We start from the raw sequence: 12,741 nt of genomic DNA, 5'->3' as shown, positions 1-12,741 counted from the left end.
ATCTGACTGGGATGATTTAGCGAATCCTGCTTTGAGCAGGGGGTTGGACCAGATGGCCAAGGAGGTCCCTTCCAACTTTATGATTCTATGATTCCTAATTAGGAGTATTTGCTAATATTATTATACCTACTACATATCGGGATAGGACATTGGACATGGGAATACCCTTTTAAGGTCCGTTTACAACAGTTGATCGGTAATTTTTACCGATTGGAGGTCGTTTACATGCCTGTTTACACAAGCAGACCAAATGAAACGATGTGCACAGAGCAATCTATACTAGGTCGCTCAATGTGCATAGGCTGCCATAGTTCTCGGAAGTGCAATATTTACAAAGAACGATACACCATTGTATTGTAAATGCAGCTACAATGGCTGCAATTCACTTTCTTTATTTACACACAGACCCCAAGATATGATGTCTGCAACCTGCTCCTAATTAACTTTTCTTGTCTGGATGTATCCCTCCTAATAAGATATGCTACATATAAGGTCTCAGTGTCCAAGATGCTGCAAAATAGCTATCATAAGTACAACTTCATATTGATTTTTGCTTCTATGTCCCATAAGGGATTTCCTTATACTAAAAAGCAATGATGCTTAGTACTGCTATATGATTCCCTCTCCCTTTTTGGCAAAGTCAAGTACACTCCTGATAGCCTGTAGAGTTACCACTGCAGACTTCCTATCTAGATCTCTAAAGTTCAGTTTGTGTGATCTGTTACCCCTGAACTTTTTCCATGCTTTCCCTCTCTGTCATTTACAACCTCCTCCTTCTCCCTGGTGATGTCTTGAATACTAAATCTATGTCACAAGTAGCAGGATAACCATTTATGTGAAAGGGTTGTACAGAGTCCACAGTGGAAAAATTGTAGTTAATTGTTAATAGAGATTAATAAGAAAGGTCCTTAAGCTTACATATAAGCAGGAAATGTAAACAAAAAAACATTTTCAGTGAATATATGGTCATAGCCCTTAAAGGGAACCTGTCAGCATGTTTTCCTAACATGAACTAAAAGCAGGAAGGCCAGCTATTATGGCGACAGAGGAGGCACCGAGAACATACCAGCTACGTCCATAGGACTGAAATCCATAAGACACATGGGAATTATATAAGGTTTCTTCTTTGACGTGCAGGGTAGCTGTAGATTTATATACCTGTTGTTGGACTGCTATGTTATAGGGCTTAAAGGTAGTGCTTTTAGTTTAGTGAAAAGCTGGTGACAAATTTCCTTTAATGAAGTGAATATTTTTCAAAGACTTAAGTTAAGTTAATATTATATATTTGTATTGTTACCTGTTGGATCCCTTTGGTTTGTAGGCTTAAGAACTGGAAATCCTCCAGCAAAAAGACCGCCAGCAGGTGGAGCCACTGCACTCCTACTATTTCCTGTGCCACCATTTTTCTTGGCACCTGTACAACAAAGCAATATAGAAAATACAATGAAATATTCATAACCACACTATGTGAATTAGATTATTCCCAAGCAGATAATATTGCCCTCGTGCAGTGTTTGTTAGATCATTATACCAGATCACTCGATATTGAAAAATGCAATTTCAAAAATCCAAAGGTGAGTCAAAAATTATCTGTACCCTCGCTGTGGAATTTATTTTATTCAGCTTTCAGAAAAGTCATAATTTTCAACATAATCTCCCTGCTTTTCAATACATTTTGTCCATGTGTCATCAAGCTTTTGTATTCCCTCATTAAAGGATATTTTTGGTTGAGCTGCGAGCCACAAATGCACCGTTGTCTTCACCTCTTTATCAGACATGAAACTGATTTGGAAATGATTTGCGACATAATCCACTGTAACTCGTGTATCCAACAGAATCAGTTCAATGCTGTCATAAGTGGTGGAAGTGGATGGGAGTCTGGCTCCTTCTTCACTGCTGACATCTTTGAGACCTTCCTTCAACTTTTCTATCCATTAATATACACTTCTTCATGACAAAGACACTTTCTCCATACTGTACACAAAGTCTTTGATAAATACACACGCGCCCGGAAAAAGCCAGCGGTGAAACGCGCGTCGGGGTGGGGAGTCGCCACTCACTTGATCTCCAGGTAGTTTCTTTCTCATTCTATTTGGCTGCAGTTTTTTTCCTCTTCTCTGTGAAGTTTTTTATGAACATTTAGCAATAGGGGATTACCTGATCCATTTGCACTTCATTTTGATATACATATATAACATTGTTGCCAACAGGCTTAAAACCTGGTTTTAGGTCATGATTTACTACGCTTATATCATTTAGTGGCATCTCTCATGTGAGACATTTTCTGCTTTTTTAACTTTTTCTTGATCATATTTTTTAAACTATTATTAATGAATATTATATATTTTACACTTTCTGGATCTCTTCTCTTTTCTGTTGATGACAGTCATCAGAAGTGTTGCTTACATTGTTGATTTGAAGAGCCAGTCCTATATGTATTCTGGACTTTGTTGTGCATATTTAAGAAGATGTCCGCCACTCTAACTCAATTACCGGTCTTGCCATACATGCCTAAGGATAATACCATAACGTTCGCCGTATACCTTTTCTGACAATTTGTATGTTTTATACTTTTCTGCTTCACTTCCTCTGCCCTGGCTTCAGTACTGATATTTACATCTATCACTTGCTTTTCAGAGTCCTCTTCTCTTTTCTGACTACAAGTCCCATCATTCCTTGTGCAGGGCTACAAGTCACCGGTGAGCACACCAGTGTAATTGTGCCTGAACACCTCCCATACCTCAGCAGCATCACACACAGCTTCAGTATAATGTGCTGTACAAGATACAAAAGAGAGCTTTGGTGGGAGAAAAGTGCAGAGATGGCAGAGCTGTGTCTGTAGCCTTAGGTAGAGAAGCAATGAGTGAGCTCTGCTGAAAAAAGCTCTGCCCAAACATAGCATGAAAGTCACATGACACTAATGTCATGTCAGATTCCAAAACCAGGAAGTCAGGGAAAATCTGATGCGACATCACTGGAAGTCAGTTGTTTTCAGCAAGAGATCATGTGACCAGGTTACAGAAGGATTTGGGAAAGCTACATATTTGTAAAAGAGCTTATCTATGGTGGCTCACATGAAAGGGACTTGTAAAGTAGTGGCAGTTTAATGTAATAATCTCAGCCTCTGTCCTTGTCATGGGTGTGTCAGATGCTACAGTCGCTCTGCATCTGGATGCAGAAGGTCTCTGCTCTTGGCACTGCAGACACCTTCTTAATCCTTCTGACTTTTGGACCCAGTGGCAACCTCCCTCCTGCTCTAGTTGACACACCTGGACCTCGGTGTATATAGACTCCCAGTCTGCTTCAGGGAGTCGTCAGAGATATTCAGATTTTTCCCTTGTGAAGGCTTGAAGCTGTAGAAGTCGGCTTACTTCCTTTCTGGTACTGTTGGGGGATATTTGGTGTTACCTCTCTGAGTCTGCTCAAGCTAAGTTGCTTCCCCCTTGTTTGTCTCCCTTCTTCTCTATAGTGTACAGTGGAGACTGACCAATACTCATCCCACCCTTCCCTATTCATTGTCTAGCTCTAGGGGTATACAGGGCTTATGTTCCTGCTTGGCGATTGGTGTGGAGACGATATAGGAATGGTAGGGGAGGCAGGGTGCTATTAGATCTGCCTAGTGGTCTCCACTTCCCCTTTCCTTAGTGTTTGGGCTTCCTTCTCCTCGTGTTGCACTTAGTCTTCCCACACTGTGCGTTACAGTCCCCATCCTGAAATGAAGCATCATCAGTGGCTGGGCTAGTCCCAGCTCTACTGAGCATGCGTTGAATTCCAATGTATGTGCAGTACAAGCTCCTTTGTCAGTGTGCGGAAGAGAATCCAGCGACAAGGAAAAGCAAAGACCAATCCTTCCCCTGAAACACTTTTGGGTGCTTGGCTGGTTTCTCCTCTCCTTGCATGCCTCGTTCTCCCTTTGCAATTCTTATTACTTTTCAGCAGCGCCAGCGAGTGAGAGCTCCGTCCCTGTGCCTTGAAAAGGATAACTCAACGTGAAAAAGGAGCTTGTACTAAGCTTACGTCAGAATTGACAAGCAATGCATGCTGAGTAGAACTGGGACTAGCCCAGCCCCTGAAACGTATGTCACTGTCATACTTCATTTCAGGTGGGAACAGACGCGATGACGTCTTATTTGAGTGTTCCAGCATCCACTGGGGATTCTTAAATGAAATGTCATCATACCGTAAGTAAATAAAAAATAAAGCAGTTACATAGAGCAGAGATGGAACGGCAGGAACTTTTTAATTAAAGTATATTAAAAGCTATTAGATTATTACATTATTTAGATAATTTAGGATTACCGTAATCAATGTTAGTTTCGGACCACTCCTTTGACATAAGATAAAGAAGGTATTGTGCAGTTTAATAGACCCGTTTTCAAATTTCTGAATTCTGATTTTATAGAAAGAATTTCCTCGTTCGGACCAGACAGAATCTCCCTGTATTTTCCCCATGCCTGTATTCCTGTCCTAACCACCATCATGTTTTCACTTTAGTCAGACAGCTTTTTTATTCACAACTATAATAAAAGTTTTAGGTTTTTATTTGTTCTTTCCCATCATAATAAACAAAAGTAAATGCGGTATTTTACAGATCAGTTGTATTTGCTCAGCCATGCTGTAAACCCTGCCCTCTGTAGCTGAAATCCAGATTTTCAAGTAAAGCAGCTTTTAGCAAAGTGTATTAGCTAATTTTGGCCAGATAAGTGGCACATTGTGCTGATCTGATAGGAGTGTGCATTAGAGATGCATAAAAACTGAAATCCTCTGCCATAATGGAGTTGGGAGGAAAGCACTCACTCTCTATTACTGGAGCACTCCGGTCATTGACTTCCGTGACTTTCTTTAAGCGCGCTCCTTTCTGAATGTCTGATAGTAATGCGGATCTCCCTCCTCCTCCGGTCTCCTGTTTCAGTTTTGGAGGTGCTGATCGGTCCTGTTATATAAAAAAAAAAATCAAATCAGAGATGTAAAATATACAATTGTGCTTATTTTTATTAACATTGAAAAATTAACTTATTCTATCTTCTTTTCAGTAGTTTAGACCATTAAATGGGACAGAAGTATCTGATGTCCTCTTGTCAGGTTCGGTTCTGACCCATATTGTAATCCACTCCAGTTTTCCCTGCCCACAGCTTACACAAACCATTCAAGCAGTTCATATTCATTTTTGGCATCAACGATGCTCATAAGTCACAAATGATTATCTGAAACAAACTGGCAGCTCTTCTCTGCACTTGACAAAACTGAAAAGCGGCGAGGTCGGTAAGATGAAGTTTTAGTCGCATTTATTAAGGGAAAGACTGAAAATGGTGAAATAATACAGAAGCTCAGAGCAGGTGTAAATGTGATTTTCCACATTAGGAGGAGTGTGTGACTTTTATTAAATTTGTAACACATCAGTATCTTTTTATTTAGACTGGCACTAGAGATGTTGGTCTGAGCATATCTGTGAATCTCTGCTTTGTTTACAGTGGGAAACCAAATCCAAAACTATTTGACGGAACCCTAGTAAGTCCCTAAAATGGAAGGGAGTGAGTGAAAATGTTTTTTATCATATTTTTAAGAAGTTTAATGGTGGCCATACACAGTAGATGGCTGTCAGGCAAACGTGCTTCGACCAACCATTCCGCCACCAGCCACCTCTCCCATTCACAGGAGTGTAATGGAGCAGGGGCACTTCAAATTCATCACATTTTACGCCATTCTAATGGCACAAATTATGCCAGAAATAAACGCCAGCCTCTTTCTGAAATAACATAGTGGAGTACGGCAGATGTAACATGTGTCTAAGTGGTGAGTGCCGCCTAATGATTTCAGTGCATCTTACACCAGTGCTTCCTACATTAAAACTGGTGACCATAAAAATATCCAAAAACATATCCTAAATGTAAGATGGCTTTAGAACATAAAAATCAGTATGCCCATCATAATCAATAGAAAAAGTAAGAGGGTGCTTTATAAGCATATATAACCAAAAAAAGGATAGCAAACACCACTCAAAAAGAGATAGTAAAGATATAGCTAACATAATCAATTTTTATTAAAAAAAATAATACACATTAAAACAAAAAAGACATGAATCAAAAGTAAACAGGATACATGTAAGAGGGATCAAAAAATGGAGGAAGTAATCAAATTAACATAGGTGGTGAAGCGGAGTAAGGTCAGGCTGCAAGTAGTAATAGTAGTGCTACAGATAAACCCATATGGCCCGGAACACAAAAAGTAATAAGCAGATGTGACCTGGTGGTGTTGCTGGCATGCACTACTTGCGATTCGCTGATTTTAATGAAATATGGTATATATGGATGATATGAGCTAAGTTCAGACAGACTCCCCTTGAGAAAGCACATCCGCGAAACACGCGTCGGGGTGTCTGTGATGTCACGGACGGGTGGTTTACAGCATTATGGGTAAGCTCTACACTTCACCTTTCTCCATGTGGTTGGTTTAAAATGTTTTTTTACTTTATGCACTTGCTTATAACTTTTTGTATTCTGGGCGATATGGGTTTATCTGTAGCACTACCATTAGTACTTGCAGCTTGACCTTACTCCGCTTCACCACCTATGTTGACTTGATTACTTCCTCCATTTTTTGATCCCTCCTACATGTATCACGTCTACTTTTGATTCATGTCTTTTTTTAAGGTGTATTATTTTTTGAATAAAAATTGATTCTTTTATCTATATCTTTACTATCTCTTTTTGAGTGGTGTTTTTAGATACTTTGCTACCCTTTAAGACTGGTGAGCCAAAACCAGTCTTAATGAATCAGGCCCTGTGTGTTTACCATGTTTACCACATGACCGCTGCAGCTAATCACTAGCCTCAGTGGTTATCATGGCATGGCCAGAACATGACCAGTGATTGGCTGCAGCAGTCACATACACATGGACTGGACATCATTCCTGCAGGACATGTCACAAAGACCTGCAGGACTGTTTTTTTTAACCTCTTTAATACGACAAGTATTTGCTACCATCCTGGCTAATAAAAACCTATTTCAGACACATCCTGAGAGATCCAGAAATGCCTTAGTTTGGCATTAAGTAGTTCAGAATATAATGCTATTTTTATTTACCGCCTCTCAAGTGATTGCTTACTGGCTCTAGCAATGACATCACATCAACAGTGCTGCAGCCAGTCATTGAGCTCAGCGTTTTGTGTCATTTATTACACAGCCCAGTGATTGTTTACCAGCAACAGCACTGCAGCCAATCACTGGAGTAGATGTGCAGAACTAGGGAGGGTGAGTACCTACTGACTGGATTATTTTTAATATGGCCTCAATGAGCTACTAAAAAGATATGGAAAGCCAAATTGTGGAATAATCTAAAACACACAGAAATACATGAGATAAATAAATTGACCAAAATTATATTTACTACATAACTTAATTCATCCACAAGATGGCAGTACTGACCACAATGGAAGATGCTTCATAGATAGTACTATATGATAGTGTGAATGAGTCTGTCACCCCCGAAATGCAAAGTGAACTAATTAAACAGTTATGTTGGGGACTTAGCCCCTATAAAATTCATACTAGCAGTATACATTTAATTGTTGTCATTAGTTTGAAAATGTTTTAAATCCCATATGCAAATGAAGGGGCTTTGGTGCTGCCTTGGCGTGGCCACGAGCTCGGTGCACCGTTACGCCACCCTCAATTTGCTCATTGAGCAGTTTACCGACTCTGATTGACAGCGCACGCTTGGCCATAAGTGACACAGTAGGTCCGCACGGAAGGTAGAAGGACCATGTAACTGACCTCTCCTCATCTCTGAAGCTGTTTGCTACACTTCTGGGTGCCACAAGAGGACGCAATGAAGAAAGGGCTGACCTGCCCCCCCGTACTGTGAGCGCACCGCTGACTCATTGTCAGTGTGCACACGCACCACCGCAGTTAGGGTTCAGGCAGTGCTTGCTCTGACAGCACTCACTTGGCCATCACAGTCATTGTACACCAAAATGGAGGATGGTGTAATGGTGCAGCGTGCTCGTGGCCACGCTAAGGGTGCACCAAAGCCCCCTCATTTGCATAAGTTAGACTCCATTTTACCTTTTTCTTTGTAACTCAGGATCTTCACAATGTCCCTAGTCTGGACCTTACCAGAAATACCATTTTTGGTACAGGCAATATATTCCATAATTTTAATAGTACAGTCATGGCCAAAAGTTTTGAGAATGACACAAATATTATATTTTCACATGATCTGCTGGCCTCTGTTTTTTATGTGTGTTTGTCAGATGTTTTTATCACATACAGAAATATAACTGCAATCATATTATGAGTAACAAAAGGTTATATTGACAGTTAGAATGAGTTAATGCAGCAAGTCAATATTTGCAGTGTGGACCCTTCTTCTTCAGGACCTCAGCAATTCTCCCTGGCATGCTCTCAATCAACTTCTGGATTAAATCCGGACTGATAGCAGTCCATTCTTGCAAAATCAATGCTTTTATTTTGTCTGAATTTGAAGGTTTTTGTTTGTCCACCCGTCTCTTGATGATTGACCACAAGTTCTCAATGGGATTAAGATCTGGGGACTTTCCAGGCCATGGTCCCAAAATCTCTGTTTTGTTCCCTGAGCCATTTGGTTATCACCTTTGCTTTATGGCAAGGTGCTCCATCATGTTGAAAAAGGCATTGTTGATCGCCAAATTGCTCTTGGACGGTTGGGAGAAGTTGCTCTTGGAGGACATTCTGGTACCATTCTTTATTCATGGCTGTGTTTTTAGGCAAGACTGAGAGAGAGCCCATTCCCTTGGCTGAGAAGCAACCCCACACATGAATGGTTTCAGGATGCTTGACAGTTGGCATGAGACAAGACTGGTGGTAGCGCTCACCTGGTCTTCTCCGAATAAGCCGTTTTCCAGATGTCCCAAACAATCGAAAAGGGGATTCATCAGAGAAAATGACTTTACCCCAGTCCTCAGCAGTCCACTCCCTGTACCTCTTACAGAATATCAGTCTGTCCATGAAGTTTTTCCTGGAGAGAAGTGCCTTCTTTGCTGTCCTCCTTGAGACCAGGCCTTGCTCTAAGAGTCTCCGCCTCACAGTGCGCGCAGATGCACTCACACCTGCCTGCTGCCATTCCTGAGCAAGCTCTGCACTGCTGGTGGCTGATCCCGCAGCTGAAACACTTTTAAGAGACAGTCCTGGCGCTTGCTGGTCTTTTTGGGCGCCCTGGAGCCTTTTTGGCAACAAGGGAACCTCTCTCCTTGAAGTTCTTGATGATACGATAGATTGTTGACTGAGGTGCAATCTTTCTAGCTGCGATACTCTTCCCTGTTAGGCCATTTTTGTGCAGTGCAATGATGACTGCACGTGTTTCTTTAGAGATAACCATGGTTAACAGAAGAGAAACAATGATGCCAAGCACCAGCCTCCTTTTAAAGTGTCCAGTGGTGTCATTCTTACTTAATCATGACAGATTGATCTCCAGCCCTGTCCTCATCAACACCCACACCTGTGTTAATGGAGCAATCACTGGAATGATGTTAGCTGGTCCTTTTAAGGCAGGGCTGCAATGATGTTGAAATGTGTTTTGGGGGATAAAGTTCATTTTCTAGGCAAATATTGACTTTGCAAGTAATTGCTGTTAAGCTGATCACTCTTTAGTATATGCAATTTGCCATTAGAAAAAATGAAGCAGTAGACTTTGTAAAAATTAATATTTGTGTAATTCTCAAAACTTTTGGCCATGACTGTACAGTTTTTCCGTTATCTACTACGGTATGTCTTCTGTCACTCACTTCACTGAAAATAGTTTTGCCTTGTGGGATGATTAATATTTTTTAATAGCAGCATTTTTAGCATTATTAGCTTTTATTAATATTTTTAATGCAATAATAACCCACGATTCACCCACTGTGCCCAGCATTTTTATTTTACCATTTACTGAGTTTTCTAATTTTTAAAAGTGTTAATGTTGTTTTACATTTTTATTATGGAAATCCATAGTACACGTGAAAATTAGTAACTGTTTTTGATCAGTCATTATCAAAATTCTCAATTCTTGTGTAAAATTTGCCTCTAGGTCCCCCTCCTCCTCCATGACATAGACTGTCATCAGTAGCAGCCGCCATCTCCTCTCTCAGTAATGGGAAAGTCTTCACTGAATACAGACTTTACACAAACATTGAGAATTTTGATAACTGATCAATTCTGGCAGAGAAAGATGCAGATTTCTCTGATAAGATATATTACATAATTGCTTATTTTCATGTGTACTATTGATTTTTAAAATACAAAATAACGATAACGATTATGAGTTAAGTTTTTTACTTTTACATAACTAAAACATGCTTTATAGAAAAAAAATAATATATCAGAGAAAAAACCACTTGGCACTCGGGCACCTAGTCCTGAAACGATAATCTCCAGATGATAAAACATTAATTGTATGGAAACAACAGCGCACAGACTAATAAGTGACACATCCCTGATATCTGTGTCTCATTCTGCCCTCAGATTACATAGCAGAAGCCTGCTGATAGATTCCCTTTAAATGATCAATGGTTGACCAATTAAATTATTAATATTCAGAAATCTGAAAATGTAAATGGGACTGTGCACAGCACAAGAGGATGTCCTGTGGTCACAGACATGGAACCTGCCTTCCACGTATGCATACACGCCCGATGTTACCAAATACAACCTGTGGCCTGACATCTCTTGGGAACAATATACAGACTAGTGTGTGTACATAGGTACCTCATATCAGGATGTATAAAATTATAAAAACTTACTGGGAAAAAAAACTGTGTAATGTGGAACTACAAGTACCAGAGTAGAGACTAGCAATTTTAGTGGCGATAACCATCTTCTCTGTGTACTATATTATTGTTATCATTTGCTGAGGCTTGCAGACATCCAGTAATGTGAGGATAGGAGTACATTCTCCTTTAAGGACTGGCGGTTTTCATGGCAGCATGTATGTGTTATGAGGGACGGTGCCAGCACATTTCCGCTGACAAAGAGTGGGGGCATGACAAGGAATGTCAACTGAGAACGGTGGGAGGAAGGAGAAGAACAGTCTGATTACACAGCTCATGTTCTGCGCGGAAACAGATCCACAAATAAATAATCCATGTTCCCTGCTGTATCTCCTGGGATATGTGCAGCACTGTACAGACGAGGAGGTGACTAATGTAACTAACCTGCAGCAGGGAGCAAAGGTGAAGACGACGGCTTATGATTCAGATGGGTGGTGGTACATAATGGCTGTGCTACCAATAAGATACACACTTAAAGGAGAGGTCTAGGCTTCTGTCTTTATGATCTGCTGGGCTGCCGCCAATGCACACGCAGCTCAGCCTGTACATTGCCTCCCTCTTTTACCTCCGTACACTCTGTACAGTCACACACCACCTTGTCATATGTATTTGTACTATTACTGCTAGCAGCAAAGTGACCTCCTGCGGTACAGAGAAGGGGCTAAATGCATGGCCTGAGCAGTGGTTGTATTATTTACACCAGGGAGAAAAAAAAGTTGCAAAAATATACAGTGGCATGCAAAAGTTTAGGTCAAAATGACTGTTATTGTGAACAGTTAAGCAAGTTTAAGATGAAATGATCTCTAAAAGGCCTAAAGTTAAGGATGACACATTTACTTTGTATTTTAGGTAAAAAAAAAAAAATACAAGTAGACATTTTTTGCAGTTTAAAAATTACAAAAAGGAAAATGGGCAAATGCAAAAGTTTAGGCACCGTGAATCATTAGTACCTTGTAGCATCCCCTTTTTTTGCAAGTATCACAGCTTGTAAATGCTTTTTGTAGCCAATTAAGGGACTTTCAATTCTTGTTTGAGGGCTTTTCATCCTTTCTTCCTTGGAAAATTCTTCCAGTTCTGTGAGATTTCTGGGTCGTCTTGCATGTACTGCTATTTTGAGGTCTAGACGCAGATTTTCAATGATGTTCAGATCAGGGGACTGTGAGGGCCATTGTGTAAGCTTCAGCTTGCGCCTTTTGAGGTAGTCTATTGTGAATTTTGACGTGTGTTTAGGATCATTATCCATTTGTAGAAGCCATCCTCTTTTAAACTTCAGCTTTTTTACAGATGCTGTTATGTTTGCATCAAGAATTTCTTGAAATTTCATTGAATCAATTCATCCCTCTACCCATGAAATGTTCCCCATGCCATTGGCTGCAACATAACACCAAAGCATGATTGATCCACCCTCATGCTTAATGGTTGGCGACATGTTCTTTTCCTGAAATTCTGTGCCCTTTTTCCTCCACACATACCTTTGATCATTGGGGCCAAAGAGTTCTATTGTAACCCCATCGGTCCACAGGACTTGTTTCCAAAATGCATCAGGCTTATTTAAATGTTCTTGTGCATACTTTTGATGCTGAATTTTATGGTGAGAATTAGAAGAGAGGTTTTCTTTTGATGACTTTTCCATGAAGAGCATATCTGTGCAGGTGTCTTGGAACAATGTACCACAAGTCCAGAGTCTGATAAATCTTTCTGAAGGTGTTTTGCAGTTAAGTAGGTTTCTGGTTTGCATCTCTAGCAATCCTACTAGAAGCGCTCACTTAAATTTTGCTTGATCTACCAGACCTTATCTTGACCTCCACTGTTACTGTTAACTGCCATTTCTTAATTACAATTCGAACTAAGGAAAGGGCAACTTGAAAACTCTTTTATATCTTCTTACAGTCCTCTCCTGGTGGCCATCCACCATTTTCAGAGTGCTAGAGTGCTAGGTAGCTGCTTAGAAGGACCC

At 40.4% G+C, this 12,741-nt stretch overlaps 1 protein-coding gene across 3 annotated transcripts in view; it reads right to left on the bottom strand.

Annotated features, from left to right (window-relative positions):
* WIPF3 (WAS/WASL interacting protein family member 3) overlaps positions 1–12,741 on the bottom strand; it is a 68,050-nt gene that overhangs the window by 17,882 nt on the left and 37,427 nt on the right. For all 3 annotated transcript variants that reach the window (XM_073550708.1, XM_073550709.1, XM_073550710.1), the window contains exons 3-4: positions 4,798–4,933; positions 1,298–1,414 (exon numbers count right to left, since the gene is read on the bottom strand). In XM_073550708.1, coding sequence (XP_073406809.1) covers positions 1,298–1,414; positions 4,798–4,933 — 253 coding nt within the window. The remainder of the gene's footprint in view (positions 1–1,297; positions 1,415–4,797; positions 4,934–12,741) is intronic.

The sequence above is a fragment of the Dendrobates tinctorius genome, unplaced genomic scaffold, assembly GCF_039654945.1.
Source record: "Dendrobates tinctorius isolate UK_male_01 unplaced genomic scaffold, ASM3965494v1 ptg000167l, whole genome shotgun sequence".
NCBI classification, from domain to species: Eukaryota; Metazoa; Chordata; class Amphibia; order Anura; family Dendrobatidae; genus Dendrobates; species Dendrobates tinctorius.
Note: the sequence above shows the minus strand (reverse complement) of the source record. Positions and strands in the feature narration are given on the sequence as shown.